The sequence below is a fragment of the Peromyscus californicus genome, unplaced genomic scaffold, assembly GCF_007827085.1.
Source record: "Peromyscus californicus insignis strain IS unplaced genomic scaffold, ASM782708v3 Scaffold_19__1_contigs__length_69161282, whole genome shotgun sequence".
Taxonomy (NCBI): domain Eukaryota; kingdom Metazoa; phylum Chordata; class Mammalia; order Rodentia; family Cricetidae; genus Peromyscus; species Peromyscus californicus.
The window spans coordinates 5,725,789-5,742,781 of record NW_026294491.1 but is presented as its reverse complement, the minus strand read 5'-3'; the positions used below and the strand labels follow the sequence as shown (position 1 = coordinate 5,742,781).

Here is a 16,993-nt window from a genome sequence, read left to right as displayed (position 1 = left end):
AGATTGGCTAACGTGACCTATTACAGAACTTACAAGAGCATTTCCAAATAGCCACATTGTAAATGTCAGTTCAGTGATCTAATTAATGATCAATAACCAGTTAGGCTAATGCCAATGACTACTCATTCTACCATGAAGGACAAAGGTCCAATTTCCTAACATGTTAACAGAAGTCTGAATTTAGAAGTTTCTTCTCTGAACATGGACACTTCTTTCAAAGGCTCATATTGGAACTTTCTGGACACAATTCTCTCGTTTCTTACTACGATTTATTGTTGAAAGCTAACAGTTTTTTGTTTTTGTTTTTTTGAGGGAGGACTTAGAGATAAAAACAAAGTCAGTACAGTAAATCCAAAAACTATCTCAAAAGAGCATTTAAGAGAACTTAAGCCACAAGACTGTTGCATTATGATTTAATCTAATTGCACACACAAAAAAAAATCTGAAACCACAACTCCTCCAGATTTCTAAGAGAAAGGGTATGCATGCCTCCATATTCAACTGTGCATCGTTACATTAACCATATGGTGGATTTTACATCATGATGGATCAGTTTGGAATCCCATGCAAGACCTCAAGTTATAAAATGAAATCCACATTTTAAACTTTGTTGAATGTTTTCATGCTGAAGATCAAAGCCACTTTTTACGGGCAACTTAAAGAGTTACAACACACCACACTGGTGCTATTTTAAAATGTCAGTGTCATGATCCTGAACTGGCTCCAACTCCTAAAGAATGTCTAACTCTTAGGTAACAACCAAAGGGGGAAAAAATTTTATTCACTAATCCAGTGCCTGTCAGTTAAGTTTCTTACAAAGAAAGAACTGGGTAACCAAACTGCTTTCCCAGGGATAAGAACAATGTTAAGAGTGGGCTCAACTGACCACTACACAGTTACGCTAGTATTTTATTAATCCAAAAGCACTTTACAAGAAAATATAAGTATGGCTTCCAATAGGAATGTTATACTTGGACTTGAGACCAAGCTCACAGATCTGAGTGTGCAAGGAAAAACAGGCTTTCAAGTTAAACAACAATTTGTAACCAAAACTTTAATCCCAAGGATTCTCACAAACATATTACAAATGACAGCATGAAAAAGATATCTTGCACAGTAACTCAAAAGTTCAGCTCTACAATGTACCCTTAAACTGATAGGACACTGCTAACTTAAAGCCTTCCATTTCAAATAAAATGTTACAAACAGCTTTTTGTCCAATCGGTGAGGAACCTCTTTGCAAGCCTTCGGAGTGCAATTCCCACCCTTTACCTGCTGGCTTGTGTTCACAGCAGCTTCTAAAGACTGCTTATCATTCCCCCACAGCTCCACATGTATCCCAGCTACTAGAGAAACTACAGCTTTTTCCATTTCTGCCAGCTCTTTCTATATCATTAGCACATCACACTTTAACTGGGCAGGATCTAGGTTTATTTCAGTCTAAACTAATGTTCAAAGCAAATTCAATCTTGCTTAAGGGAACATTGTAAAGTAACACTTCTTGATATTACATGCCTCCTAGGATCCATTTGGAACCACCGAGAATTACATCGTTGTGTGTCACCGTTCCAAGAGACAAAACAAATTTGAACAGCTAAAACATCTTAAAAATGCACCAAGCTTATGAAGTCTCAAACAAACTTGAATTTCCTGTACATACTCCTGTCAAATGAAGTTCTTTCCTGTACATCACTTCTTTTGCAAACTGGTCTTCTACTTCCTTTCATTTGACCTAGATCGGCTAAAAAAATAGAAATGCAAAATTTTAAACATTAATATCTTGTTAGTTCATAGTACAAAAGATTATATATGCGTATCTTCAATAGCCATTAGTGAACTTACCTACGAGACCTAGAGAAGGATCGAGACGGCTTGTGATTTCTCTCGCGAGACAGAGACCTTTCTCTTCTCCTATCTCTAGAAAGTGACCTAAAGCCAACAGAAAGCACATTAGCCAATGATGTTAGACACTTGCCTTATAAAAGAAAGGTCGGCTCTTTCTAACTTAACATTGACTGTATAAGCTACCCAAAACACTGCTATTAGTTACCTAAATCTCATTAAACAAGTACTTTGGGAAATAACTCAGAGGTGTCAGAAGCTGCCACTTCTGAGAACGAACGGGGCACAACATTTACCTGCTCCGGCTTCGAGAGAAGCTTCTCCTTCTTGGAGATCTAAAAGCAGAAACAGCAAAATTAGGCTAATTGTCAATTAGTATATATGGCGTGAGGCATTTCCCAACTTTTCAATCTCACTGTTGGGCCCAGTGAATGTGCCGAAGAACTGGCACTCATCGTCCAAAAATAAAAAAAGAAAAGAAAAAAAAGGCATAGAAGGATTAAGGAACAAAAAGCAAGTGAAAGCAGGTATTCCAACCATGGATTTAACAAAGAATGCTTCACAGCAGATCTGTCCAATGCAAAACTTCATGTCAAACTAACTCACTACCCAAACACCACACCAAATGTAGTCCCACAAGTAGTTCCAAAAACAGTACCGTAAACCAGTATTTGGAACCCATGCAAACCTTTAAGTCCATAACAAGACTTAGGTACCAGGTGGATAGTGTCATTTTTGTGAAAACGCGGTAGGTGTAACATCGATGCCATTTAGTGCTACATTAGAACTGCATTTGTGACGTCACATTTAAGAGTGTGTTTAGGCTCATCAAAATTACCATAGCTTGGCCCACACTTCACCCCCAAAATTTTTAAATTTTGAAAACTGTTAGTAAAACCATTTAAAGGTGATAGGATTTAACAAATTTTTGCTAGGAAGAAAAGCTAAAATCTGTTAGAGATATTAAAATTTTAGTTTGGCATCTCACACATGCACATAAGTTCACTTGAAGGTCTAGTCACATTATGAGTTCCCTATCACCCTTAAAAGTTGTTTCAAGCAATATATTGTACGTTACCATTCAATTATGCACAGCCAGCCTTTGATCCAGAAAAAAGAATTACTTTAAGCCGCTTACTCCTTATTTTTAACCAGCAGTAAACTGTATAAGCAGGAAAAACTTACTAGTTTTGGGTTTCAACAAGCTAGAAATGGTGAGGTGAGGCTGCCGGACTGACGGCCAGGAAGAATTTGCTGAAAAGGTTTTGCCAGATGTTGCGTTGGATTTAGTTGGTTGGCGAAGGGGGTGTTGTGGATTTTTCCTGCTTTTTTGTTAGCCGAAGGCTGCTGCTGTAGTTGTTGTGAAGACATTTGGTAAATAAACAGCTGAGCTGATTGGCCAGGAATGTGTGGGCGGTCGAGGTGGCTGCTGCCGATTTGGTTAAGGTTGGAGAGAAGGCTGAGAGAAAACAGCATGCTCGGGAACCAAAGGGCGGTGCAACCTGACGACTGGCCAGCCTGGGTCATGTGAAACGACACCAGCCAAGCTGAATGGGGCGCGCTGGTCACATGACGCTGAAAGGGCTAGTTGACTGGCTAATGCAGACTCAGAGGGTGGTGAGAAGAGACATGATGGTGACTCTGTAACGGGGTTCATTTTTATTAATAGATGGACCAAAAAGCACAAAAAAAATGAAAAACAAGCCATCAGTACAACCATCTATTAGCTAACAAATACTCTTTATTATGATGGGCAACAGTGTGTTGTTTTTCAAAACAGCAAAAGGGGCAAGATTTTGCACTCCCATCTCCTAGGACCTCACTCACCTGTGAGAGGTAAATTCAGTCCTACAGAAACTATTTTGGAGGCTTGATTTGAGGAGATGAGGAGTTTGCATCCAGGCAATACTGCCTGGTCCAAGAATGATGCCATTTCAATCATTAAAAAAAAAAAAACTGAATTCTCTCCTATTGGGGATTCAAGAACGGATGACTGGGAATACTTTTTAGCCCCCTTTATTGGTTAGTGACTTAAGTTTGTTTCAGAAAGATTTCTACTTTACCAGTTGTAACATTAAAACAGCTGCCTGTTTTGATAAATATTACAATTGTGCTAGTAGAAAACACATTTGTGAAGAGCTAGTTGAATGTAATGTTGATCAATATGGAGTCAAGAAATGGAAAAAGGCCTAAATTGAAGTAAAGGGAAGACTTGGAAAAAGATGCAACTAGAAGATGAACTAGAAGACAGATCCAAGATAGAAGTTACTAACTACCAACATGAATATACACCTACAGACAAAAGCCAACACTCAGCACAACTCACATACCCCAAGCTACACCCAGCAATTGTTTCGTAGAAACCTCGATGTTCACATAAGTTAAAACCCACCAACAAACTTAGGCAGAAATACCTGCTCCTACTAGCTACTCCATTACACCACCACTGCCTCTCTAAAACGTGCTCTCTCAAGTACCTTCGCCGAGGTGGAGGACTCCTCCTCCGGTAATCATCTCGAGGGCGACGACCCCAGGAGGGAGGTGGGCCACGATTCCGACTTCTCTTTTCACCATTCGAAAGTTCCACTCTTACACGGCAGCCACATAGTGTTCTAAGGAGAGAAGGGTCACTAATCACAAAATTGCTCATAGCAGGCAGTGAGTGGTCCAGAGAGTCCATCTTGATCACTCCCCATTTCACCCAAACTACTTAAGTCAAATGGAACCTAATTTGACACTTTCATGAGTTCCCTGGCCCTATTTGGTCTAAGTTCTTAAATTTTCTAAAAAATAATTTACCAAATGGAATTTTTTAAAAGCAAGAAAACAATTTTATTACTTATGAATTAGTCTGGCTGGGTATGTAGGCATATATAGACATCTTTAATTCCAGCACCAGGGAGGTGGATCTCTGTGAGCCTAGATTACAAAATGAGACCTTGTCTTAAATTACAAATCTTTTAAAAATTATACTAAGCTATGGAACCCTGTTTCACAAAAAATAAGGGCCTGGTACCCAAGGAGGTCAGCAGACATCAGATACACAGAAACTGGAGTTACAAAGGGTTACGAACCATCACATGGCTACTGGAAACTGAGCCCAGGTCCTCTGCTCCTAATCACTGGAGCATCTCTATCTACAGTCCCTGAACCACTCTTGATTGAGCTCAGTTAATAACTGTTAGCTGTAAGGTAACAGTTTGTGTATTTCTACTGTGACTTGTTCCCTTGATTTTTCATTTTCCTATATAGTAGCCCTAAAGGCTTTAAGACAAGCTACAATTATTTTGGCTGCTTCATATTACCCCCTCTACTATTACAAACAACTGGCATACAAGAAATTCCACCTAATAACAGAAAAAAGCCAAATTCGGTTGATTATCTTTCCCTTCATTCGTCCAGAGCCATCACAATGAAGCCAGCATGACCTACCAAACTCTCACTGTACTTGTAGGAACAAATCATCTCTAACTTCAGGGCTACTGTGAGCCCCTTTTTCACAGAAGGCCCTGGGCCTATCAAGACAGAAAATTATCCTCGCCTTCACTTGCTATGTAAGCGAGGCGAGCTTTGAGCTCCTGTCTAACTGCCAAGTGCTGGGATTTCTTTTGGGTATAAGCCACATCTGGCTCAAAGCAGGAATGTTGGGCACAACTGTTTGGACAGCCAGCTAGCAGAGCTGCAATTACCAGCGTATAGCTGCATCTAAAACACAAAATAGCCACATGTCCTAGAATTTAAACACTAAAAACCAGGCTAACTGTCATTAACATTACCTTCCATCGAGCTCTCGGACAGCATCAGCGGCATCTCGGGGATCCTCAAATTCAACGAATGCAAAGCCAGGAGGGTTTCGAGCAACCCACACACTTCGGAGTGGTCCATAATAGCCAAAAGCTCGTTCTAATTCAGTCTTGTTCCCATTGTTTCCAAGATTACCTACATACACCTTACAATCTAATGGACAGGAATCACGATGCATTTCTGTAACAACAGAAAAATACCAATATTAATTTATCCAAGCAATGTAGTTAAAAACAAATCCTAGGTAATTTAAAAAGAGCCTCGAAGTATAGATTAGTGGTATTTTGTCTAGCATGTTTAAGCTTCTGGACTCAAGCCTAGCACACATAACCTCTACTTAAAAAAATAAAATAAAGGGGGGGGAGGGCTGGGGCAGCCTACATATAAAGCCCAGACCAATCCATGTGTGGCGACATGCTTTTAATCCCAGTACTCAAGCAGAGTGTAGTGTAGGTGGATCTAAGCTTGAGGTTAACCTGGTCTACACATGGAGGGTCAAGCCGGACAGAGCTACATAATAAATACATTCTAGTCCTAGGAAGGAAGGTGGATCTGAATCAGATATTAGCTTTTTTTTTTTAAGGCCACCTTGGAACTGAGAAAACACTGAAGGATCAATTAACACAATATGGACTGTGAATTAGGAACTAACTGTTAATTCTACAACTGTTAGTTTTTAAAGACAGGGTATCTATCTCTCTCAAGTAACACAGGCTGGCCTTGAACTCCTGTGCCAGACTCCATCAGCCCTGCATATAATATACAGAATGAATGAGGGAGGCGTGATTAACTTCAATAGAATGTGGGGTGACAGTGCTCACAGATGGAGCTAGGCATTCAAGATCAGCTTCCACTCTGACACAGGAAACCATCTTAAAACATTAAAAAAAAATGGTGTCTGTCTTTAGTCAGGCGAGCTGTGAGTTTGAGGCCAAGCCTCCTCTACAGAGTCCCAGGACAGCCAGGACTACAGAGAGAAACCTTGTCTCAAAAAATAAAACATAACGCACACATGTCAGATTTCAGTCTCCCCTCTAAAGCAAGGCAACCATCTTAGCCATTTTCCAGTGTTTCCTCTCGTCATCACACAATAGTTAACCAGGAAGAAATTACAGCAGAAAATAGAGAAGATGGACATACCTCATGACTCAACCACAGCCATTCCGTTAAGTTTAGATAAATAAACTACCACATTTGGACAAGAAAACTTACTAAGTTGAGCTACAGGACACTGGGAAAACTGCGAAATCATCTATCTGACCTTCACTGGGGTACATATATACTACCCCCAAACACAAAATAAACAGGGTTTCTCTGGGTAACAGCCCTTGCTGCCCTGGAACTGGCTTTGTAGACCATGCTAGCCTCCAACTCACAGAGATCCAACTGTCTCTGCTTCCCTGTGCTGGGATCAAAGATGTATGCCATCTATGTCCAGCACTAACATGTTTTTTATTTTTATTTTTTTTAAAAAAGAGCCGGGCGGTGGTGGCGCACGCCTTTAATCCCAGCACTCGGGAGGCAGAGCCAGGTGGATCTCTGTGAGTTCGAGGCCAGCCTGGTCTCCAAAGCGAGTTCCAGGAAAGGCGCAAAGCTACACAGAGAAACCCTGTCTCGAAAAACCAAAAAAAAAAAAAAACCAAAAAAAAAAAAAAGATTTATTTATTTATTTCTGCTTACAGTGTTCTGCCAGCATATATGCCTGCATGCCAGAAGAGGGCACTAGATCTCATTATAGATGGTTGTGAGCCACCATGTGGATGCTGGGAATTGAACTCAGGACCTCTGAAAGAGCAGCCAGTGCTCTTAACCTCTGAGCCATCTCTCCAGCCCTAAAATGTTTTTTAAAAGGCTTCCTTTACATGGGACTTGTAATCCTAGTCTTAAAAGGTAGTCATTAAGATCACCAGTTTTGAGGTTAGGCCCCTAGGGCTACAGCTGAAGATCCGGTCACAACCAAAAGCTTCCAAGATACATTGCCACAAAACTTCCTTTACTACCAGAACAATACTAGTATCACCTCAAAAGATGCTGGCCTGGAACTCAGAGATCTGCCTGTCTGCCTCCCCAGTGCTGGGATTAAAGACGTATACCACCACGCTTGACTTTTAAATTTTTTAAAGGGCTGGCCTTGAACTCAAGAGGATTTAAAGGTGTGTACCACCACACCTGGCTGCATGTGGTTCCCACCGCGCCCCCAAACATTCAAAAGTCTGGACATAGTTCAGTGGTAGGGAGCTTGCCTAGAATGCACCTAAAACTTAATCCCTAGCACTACACACACACACACACAGCCTATACAGCTCACTGCTGCACTAGTCACAATTGTGAAAGTTGTGCCAATCTAAAGTTACCCCAAATAGACATGCAAAATATAATACAGCAGTCAGAAATACTGACAAATACAACAAGTGTAAAAATCTTGAAAATAGCCGGGCGGTGGTGGCGCACGCCTTTAATCCCAGCACTCGGGAGGCAGAGCCAGGCGGATCTCTGTGAGTTCGAGGCCAGCCTGGGCTACCAAGTGAGTTCCAGGAAAGGCGCAAAGCTACACAGAGAAACCCTGTCTCGAAAAACCAAAAAAAAAAAAAAAAAAAAATCTTGAAAATATTCTAAAACCGGAAAAGGACTTTACAATTCTCAGGATATGAAACACCCCAAGTGGACAATCCAGATTAGTGAGTGACTGCCAGGAAGCTAGTTGTTGGAACTGAAAAATAATATTTTATAGTTTAAGTGCATCAAGACATTTAAGTGTCGAAAGACAAGTGTAGTTTGAGCTCATGCATGTCCAACAATAAGGCTGAAGAAAATCCCAAGGAGAGACTGGGAGAATTCCAGGACAGTCGGGGCCACATAAAAAAGAAAACCAGGAGCTGAAGCATACAGAGCCTGGGCTGCATGAGACCCTGTCTCAAAAAAAAAAAAAAAAAAAAAAAAGCAAAATTATCGGGGCGGTGGTGGCGCACGCCATTAATCCTAGCACTCAGGAGGCAGAGGCAAAGGGTATGAGTTCCAGGCCAGTCTGGTCCAAAGAGTGAGTTCCAGGACAGCCAGGGGTACAGAGCATTGTCTCAGGGAAAAATAAAACATACAAGCAAAACATCTTGGAACCAGACAAAGATACCACAACGTCGTGAATGTTTTAAAAACTACCACAGCCAGGCACGCATACCTGTGACTCACTAGGCCAGAGGAATGAGTTATGAGGTCAGACTGGTAAAGAGACCCATCTTTATAGAAAAAGAGAAGCCACGTTCAAAAATAAATCTTGAGGTCTGCGAGGATAACATACCTGCTGGGTGCTTGCTTATTAGCACACACAATGCCCCAAGTTCAATCCCCAGCATACCCCCCAAATTTTGTCTTAAAAAAAAAAAGACACTGATTATACAAGAATGTACAGCAAACCTTAGGACACACTTTCAGTAAGCCTTCAATTTCACTTCCGAAATTAATTCATTTCCAATGTCTCTCCTATAAAGCCGACGATTATCGAACTAAAAATTCCAGTCCAGGCACATCCTATTTTGTCGTGACCCCACCCTGCGCCCAAGACTCAGTTGAGAGGCCAAGCCATTCTGCGAAAATTAAGAAAGGTTTTCACACCTGTTAACAGCCAAAGCGGGTCAAAGAACAAAAGCCAACTCAACTTGAACCGGGGCTTACATTAGGGAAGAAATAAAATCTAATTACATCCAAGTTTTAAAGCAAAAACTAAATCATCCGTAAGTAAATGAGACTGTAGAGGGCTTCAGTACCTAAAGGCCTGGTCTTGATTCGTGACTTAGAAAATTAAAAAAAAAAAAATCTTAGACCCTATCCCAAGAAAACCAGGAGCAAAAAAGGCGCCATCAGGTTCAAGGCCGCGACATGCGGAATGTGGCCAGAGAGCCCTCGCCTCCGGACCCCAGTCCGGAGTAACCGCTCTCCTCGGCTCCCCGCAATGGAAGTAAGAAAACTGCGGGATTCAAAGGCCTGGAAGCATCTCCGACCCGGCCGGGTGTCCCCGCCGCCGCCGCCGCCGCCGCCGCCGCCCGGGACCGAACGTCACAAAATGGCGGCGGCGCCCCTTTGTCTCAACCTGGCGCCGCCATTGCGCCCGGCCCCACCTCGACTCTGTGAAACTCCACTTCCCCTCCCTCCGGCCGCCGGCCTCTTACCGAGATCCTGGGTTCAAACAGCCGAAGCTCAAATCCCAACACTCCGACAGGCCCACCCGCGCCCTTCGGGATCTGCTTCCGCAGATGCGCTCCGTCCCCTGGCGTCCACGAAATGGCGGACCACCGCCTTCCCCTCGACCCTATTTATAGCTCCCGTTTGTGACACGTGACCGGGCCCCCTCGCCCAATCAGAGGCGGCGGAGGCCGTGACGTAAGGCGGCGAGAAACCGCGGTTACTGGGAGCGCGCGCCGGCCGTTCCGTCAGGTGGGCGGGGACGTGCGGTGGCGCGGGCTCGTCGCCGCCGCGTGCCCGCCCGCCGGTCCCGGAGGTGCGGCGCTCGGCCTCGGCCATCCCTCCCCACCCCCCCAACTCTACCCCAGACCCTTTCTTCCTCACTTCCGCCTAGGCCGCGGCTGGATTAAAAACAGCCTGGACCGCGCCGCCATTATTCCCAAGCGACGGCGTTTGCAGCTTGCAGGCTCGCGGGTCAGAGTCAAGTGTGCATGCTCGGCCCCTCCTTGTTGATGCATTGACTAGGGAGCCTTGAGAGTCGTTCTCAAGGTCACCGAGCGGTGGGCGACCTAACTGGTACCCCACGGTGGCCGCTCCCGGCCCCTGCACAGGCACCAGTCTGCAAAGTTTGCTCAAGTCTTGTTTTCCCGCCTCGCCCAAACCGCGCGCGGCAAATGAGACTTGGTGAGGCCGTCTGGAAGGAGGGGGGCGGGGAGAGAAACGGTCACCAGGATCACTTTCACACGTGCAAAGGAAAGATGATGGTACGGGGTGACTGTAAGCTCTGAGCACGCTGCTCCCGCCATGCTGAGGCCAGCAGGGGCACCTGCAGCCTTTGTAACAGCTTTGTTTGCTCTGGCGGGCGGGCCCCCTGCATCTCCCTGGGTCTCTGCACACAGCCCCAAGAATAGCGACTGAATTACGATCAATCGCCTTCCTTGACCAGCCACAGAGTGTCTCCAGTCCCCAAACGGATCCTCGGCCTAGCTCCGCTCAGGAATAGTCTGGTTTATTGCAGAAATTTATTCTGTTATTTCTGCTTCCCCGAAAAATAAAAATATTAACCAGTTTTCCAGACACGTAGCTCTCCTCCTCAGTTCCCCCAGTTTTCCAGACACATAGCTCTCCTCCTCAGTTTCCCCCACTGGTAAAGAGATGGAGTCAGCCGGGCGGTGGTGGCGCACGCCTTTAGTCCCAGCACTCGGGAGGCAGAGGCAGGCGGATCTCTGTGAGTTCGAGGCCAGCCTGGGCTACCAAGTGAGTTCCAGGAAAGGCGCAAAGCTACACAGAGAAACCCTGTCTCGAAAAACCAAAAAAAAAAAAAAAAAAAAAGAGATGGAGTCATATACACAAGGAAGGCGGTGCGGTGCCGTGCCGTGCGGGATACAAGTCGTTAAAACTGTTTGTGTTGTGACCTTTAGCTGTAGAGCTACAAGAGGGATTCTAGCGGAACTTTTTATCTGATTTCCTTCTAGATTTTTTTTCTTCTTCATGAGTTAGACGTACCGAACTGGGGCTGATTTGTCGCCTTTCTGTTTTCTTCCCCCCTCCCCCATGCCTGTAATCTTAGGACTTGGGCCCAAGGAAGCAGGAGTTCAAGGTTATTTTCATACATTTAGTGAGTTCTAAGCGAGAACGAGCTTCTCGAGATTCTGTCTGAAAAGAATAAAAACCTGATGTAACTCCATGGCTTGTAGTATGGCCACCTCTAATGCAGCCCCAGCTCCCAACAGACTAGCTTTTGTTGTTGTTGTTGTTTTTAACCATCTGCGACATCTCCCTGGTCCAAATATTGGTGGTGGTGGTGTTTGGGCGGGGTGTTTTTGTTTTTGTTTTTTGGTATTTTGAGAAAGAGTTTTCCCCGTGCTATCCTGGAACTCACTGTGTGGATCAGTCTGGCCTCAAACCTGGAGATTCACCTGCCTCTCAAGTGCTGGCATTAAAGGTGTGCACCACCATGCCCAGCAAGCACGTATTGTCCTCTTCGTGTCTGAGACAGGTCTCTCTCTGAAGCGCACCCTGGCCTAACACTCCCTCTATCCAAGGTGTCAGATGGGTTGAAACTGTCCCATGACTTCGTTTACAAATGTGTTGGATTGCGTTCATAGCTCTCCTAGACCCATGCAGACTTTGGAATGCAGGTTTAACACTCCTGACTACAGTCCAGGATCAAGTTCAAGGCAAAACTGTGCTTCCTCAGCTTCCCCGCAGGGATTCCGGGCAGGAGCCAGCTCAGCTCCACCTTGACCCTATCTCATCCACTCCTAAAAAAAAGCCAGTGCTGGGGATGTCATTCAGTACCAGGGGCTTGACTCTAGCATGTGCAGGGTGCTGGATTCTATTTCCAGCATTGCCAAAAGTAAGATAAGCCCCAAGAATGATGGCCAGGTGCTAATTATTATACACAGATTTAATTTAATTTTTTTTTTCAAGACAGGGTTTCTCTGTGTAGCCCTGGCTGTCATGGAACTTGCCCTGTAGACCAGAATGGCCTCCAACTCAGGGATTCACCTGCCTTTTCCTCCCAAACTCGGAGATTAAAGTCACGTGCCACCATGACCAACAAGATTTAAGTTTTGTTTTGTTTGTTTTTTCGAGACAGATTCTCCTTGTAGCTTTGCAGCCTGTCCTGGGACTCGCTCTGTAGACCAGGCTGGCCTCGAACTCACAGAGATCAGCCTGGCTCTGTCTCCCATGTGCTAGGATTAAAGGCGTGTGCCACCACCGCCCGGCTAATATTTAATATTTTAAAATTGTGATTGACTTCAAGTTTCAGTAAAGCAAAACCTAATAGTTCACTTTATGAACCATACTACTGCTTCCTTGGCTACTTGATTCAATCAGAGTATCTACCCTAAGGGTTAGCTCTAGAAGGGATTATTTACAAAAGTGTAGGGCTGAGTTAAGGGAACTAAGGACCAGCAGGGCACTCCCAGAGACAGCTATGGGCCCTCTGGCACAAAGACGGCAGCAGGGCTACCCAGACAAACCAGAAGAGGAACTAACTGGCAGCCTGGGTTTCTGAGTAGAGGAACCAGACCGCATTCTCTCTGCAGTGCTCACACCCAAGCAAGGCCCAGGGCTCTCCCCATGAACTCCGTGCCCAGCTCTTCCCAGTCCCATCTCTCCATGGTGGCTTCTTCTCACTACACCATAGAAGCCTGAGGGCATGAGAGCTGGGTGATGCAATCAAGCCTAAAGTCAGCCTCCCAGGACAAAAAACACAGCGGAGCAGACTGGGGAATTGACCCAGGGCTGTACTGCCTTATGCAATAGCCATTAAGGACCTGTAGCTGATAGCTGTTTGTCTCCATTGAGATGTGCTGTAAATGGAAAGAGAAGAAGGGAGAGAGAGAGAGAGAGAAAGAGAGAGAGAGAGAGAGAGAGAGAGAGAGAGAGAGAGAGAGAGAGAGAGGAAGAGAGAGAGAAAGGGAGAGAAAATTGGATTTTTGAAGGCAGGAAGAATAAAAAAAGAATGCAAGATGTCTTAATAATTATATTGACTCCTCATTTGAGTAAAAGGGTTTCAGGGAGGATGTTTTGTTTTTACTGTTATGGTTTGGGGGGTTTCAATTTAATTTTACTTATTTATTTTTTTCCCCCTGAACAGGGTTTCACTATGTAGCTCAGGCTGTCTTAGAATTCACTGTGTAGACAAGGCTGACCTCAAAGGCACAGAGATCCACCTGCCTCTGCCTCCGAGTACTGGGATCAAAAGGTGTGTGCCACTATGCCTGGGTTTGGTTTGGTTTTTATTTCTTGTTTTTGGAAATAGCCTGTCTGGGCTATGTGACACCCAGCTTCTGGGTCTTTCTTTGTCCTCTCCACGAGTTCTCCACGGAGTGGGTTCACAGAGCAGGAGAGCCTATGCCAAAGACATGGATTCACCCCTCCCTAGCTTCCAAGGTATCTTGACATCCTCCTGAGGATCTTTCCACACCAGCGGTACTAGGTAGCGGGCAGCCCAGCGACAGAGGCCCTCTGTCACTCCACATGGACAGCAGAAGCCTGAACAACAGCTCCCAGCCAGCCACCAGCTTGCAATTTCCTGCATTTGTTGGGACTGGTTTGTTGTTTTAATGAATTTGCTTTTTGTGTGTGGATGTTTTGTTTATATGTCTGTGCAACACACATGTGCTTGACGCCTGTTGAAGCCAGAAGAAGGTACTGGAGCTCCTGGAAGTTACAGATGGCTGTGAGCTGCCTTCTGGGTGCTGGGAATTGAACTTGGAGCCTCTGGAAGAGCAGCCAGTGCTCTTAACCACTGAGCCATCTCTCCAGCACCTGATCTTTTTTTTTTCTTCCATATCTTTGCGGGAGGATTCAGATGAGGTCCTGCTACACAGCCAGGCTGGCTAGAACTTGAAACAACCCTCTTGCCTCAGCCCACAAAGGCCAAGGTTACAGACGTGAACCACCACACACAGCTCAGTGTTTTTCTTTTTTTTTTTCAGCATTGAAGTTTTTATTCATGTGAATCATTAAAAATGGCCATCTATACCAGTGTCAAACGAGGGTGGGAGAGGAAGGCAGGGTAGAGGAGGAGAAGGAATAACCGTCTATTGGTAATAAAGGTCCAGGTTCATCCCATCATGGGTTTCATAATCTCCCAGAGACACGTGGTCCTTAAAAATCGTGTACCACTTTTTAAGAACGGCCTTATTCCAACGGGTGCCAGTTCGGCCGCTAGCTACCAGTTTCTTCAAGTCCCCGATGGTGTCATCGGTGTTGCACTTGACGGGACTTTCTTTCCGAGACAGTCGTTGCAAACCACCTCAGTCATTGTGGCTGGAGCTCTAATCCCCTCGAACTTACCGACGACCACACAACTTCTAGCTCGAGCGCGAGCCCTGGACCGATTTAAGGCTAGAAACAGGAAGTGGAAGTGATATAACGGAAGCACCCGCCCTTAGGTGCTTCCAGGTTCCGGGCTAGCCAGTCTTTGTCGTTTGTATTTTTTAAATTACTTTTTAATTTCCAATCTTTATTTTATGTGCATAGGTGTTTTGCCTACATTTACGGGTGTGCACCACGTGTGGGCCTGGTGCCTGCTGAGGCCAGGAGTCGTCAGGTCCCCTGGAACTGGAGTTACAGGAAGCTGTGAACCACCACCTGGGTACTTGGAACTGAACCCAGGTCCTCTATAAAAGCAGCCAGTGCTCTCAACCACTGAGCCATCTTTCCGGCCCTTTCTTTGTATTTGTGTGTGTGTGTGTGTAAAAAACTTGAAATTTATTAAAATACTTAAGTGTGGATTAGGAATTGGTGAGAAAGAAGTGATCAGGTGAAAAAACAATATACAGTCAAGAGCGTGGTGAGAGTTTCTCAGCTAAGATTCAGTCTTATTAAAAAAAGATATTCTTTTCACTGGGAGGTAGGTGATTGCATACACTTTTCATTCTAGCACCTGGGAGGCAGAGACAGGCAGATCTCTGAGTTTAAAGCCAGCCTGGTCTACAGAGCAAGTTCCAGGACAGCCAGGACTATACAAGAAAAAAGGTTTTTTGTTTGTTTGTTTGTTTGTTTTTTGGCAGACATGGTGGTACACCTCTTTGATCCCATCAAGGGCAGGAAGATATCTGTGAGTCTGAGGTCAGCCTGGTCTAACATTGCAAGGTCCAGGGTTGCCATCAAGCACACATGTGTCGCACAGACATATAAGCAAAACATCCAACAGGAAAAAACAAATTCATTAAAAAAAAAAAAAAATCAACCCCAACAAATGCAGGAAATTGCAAGCTGGTGGCTGGCTGGCTGGGAGCTGTTAAGTTTAAGCTCCTGCTGTCCATGCAGGAGTCTGAGATGGTCATGTGGGAGCCTGTCTCATAGGAGAGACCCTGTCTCAAAACAAAAATCCAACCAAACCAAAAGTCTACCCATCACTACAGTCCACCTTCAGGACATTTCATCTCGTGGAACTAAAACTCCACAAGCATTAGGCAGCCGCTCCCGCCCCCTCCCTGCAGTCCTAGACAAGCGGTCTCTATGATTTTGACTACGTAAAGTGCTTCATATTTGTGGAGTCCTTCAATGTCTGTCTATGTGACCACCTCATTTAGTGTAGTATAGAGTCTGCTAGTCCATCTATGCTGGAGCACACGCACTGTGTACATTTTTTGTTGCTTTGTTTTGTTTTTCAAGACAGGTTTTCTCTGTGTTGTTTTGGTGCCTGTCCTGGATCTCGCTCTGTAACCAGGCTGGCCTCGGACTCAGAGATTCACTCACAGAGATCCGCCTGGCTCTGTCTCCTGAGTGCTGGGATTAAAAGCGTGCGCCACCACCGCCCGGTTCACACTGTGCATTTTTACATGGTTTTCTTTTTTTTTCTTTCTTTCTTTTTTTTTTTTTTTTCTTTTTTTGGTTTTTCGAGACAGGGTTTCTCTGTGTAGCTTTGGAACCTGTCCTGGAACTCGCTTTGTAGACCAGGCTGAGCTAAATCCCCAACCCTACATGCTTTTCTTAAGCAGTGGTTTTGGGACCAATTTACAGACTGGACAATCATGGATTGAGGATGTATTTATTAGGTACTTTCTCCAGACACTGAGATGGGTTGGGGGAATAAGATGTAAGTCAAAACATCTTATTCCCTCAGCCTTGGGGCTCTACTCACAGGGAGGGAGAAGGTTAAGGGTCATATGGCTCAAGGGCGTTGGAAACCACACCTTAGAGAACAGAGAGGAAGCTAGGCTTGGCGACACACCTGTAGTCTCAGCACTTGGGGAACTGAGGCAGGAGGATCAGGAGGGCAAGGCCAGCATCAGCTACAAACTAACTTTCAGGACAGCCCTACAAACTAACTTTCAGGACAGCCCTACAAACTAACTTTCAGGACAGCCCGGGCTACATGAGCGCCTACCTCAAAATCAAATCAGTAAACAAATAGTGTGGGTGGGCTGGAGAGATGACTCAGTGGATCTGAATTCGGTTCCCAGCACCCACATCAGGTGGCTCACAATCACCTGTAACTCTAAGGCCTGGGCATCCAATGTCCTTTCTGGCTTCTCTGGGCACATGGGGCAGACCCACACATGTAGCACGAATTCTAAGTGGTCTTAATAGTAAAGTCCCAGAGCCAGATATCCAGGTAAATGCTAAAAGATCAGAGAGACAAAGGATCAAGCCACAACCACCTCTCATCTCACCAACCCCTCAACCAAGAAGGCTGATCTCC

General features: G+C 45.0%; 1 protein-coding gene and 1 pseudogene across 1 annotated transcript; both read right to left on the bottom strand.

Annotated features, from left to right (window-relative positions):
• Positions 1-396: 396 nt before the first annotated feature.
• Positions 397-9,938, bottom strand: Srsf3 (serine and arginine rich splicing factor 3). The gene is made up of 6 exons (XM_052744452.1): positions 9,810-9,938; positions 5,619-5,826; positions 4,320-4,454; positions 2,139-2,177; positions 1,843-1,929; positions 397-1,741 (listed from the first exon to the last, which is right to left on the bottom strand). The coding sequence occupies exons 2-6, from the start codon at positions 5,822-5,824 to the stop codon at positions 1,714-1,716; spliced, it is 495 nt and encodes a 164-aa protein (XP_052600412.1). The 5' UTR covers positions 5,825-5,826; positions 9,810-9,938; the 3' UTR covers positions 397-1,713.
• A 4,383-nt stretch (positions 9,939-14,321) lies between these two features.
• On the bottom strand, positions 14,322-14,605 carry LOC128114017 (ubiquitin-like protein 5; annotated as a pseudogene).
• Between the last annotated feature and the right edge of the window lie 2,388 nt (positions 14,606-16,993).

What these genes read in the sequence shown, in the direction of transcription:
- Srsf3 (XM_052744452.1), bottom strand. Translation starts at nt 5,824, where the DNA reads ATGCATCGTGATTCCTGTCCATTAGATTGTAAGGTGTATGTAGGTAAT. An exon ending in TTCTCTCGAAGCCGGAGCAG is followed by an intron (nt 1,930 to 2,138) that starts GTAAATGTTGTG and finishes TGTTGGCTTTAG; the next exon opens with GTCACTTTCTAGAGATAGGA. An exon ending in TCCTTCTCTAGGTCTCGTAG is followed by an intron (nt 1,742 to 1,842) that starts GTAAGTTCACTA and finishes CTATTTTTTTAG; the next exon opens with CCGATCTAGGTCAAATGAAA.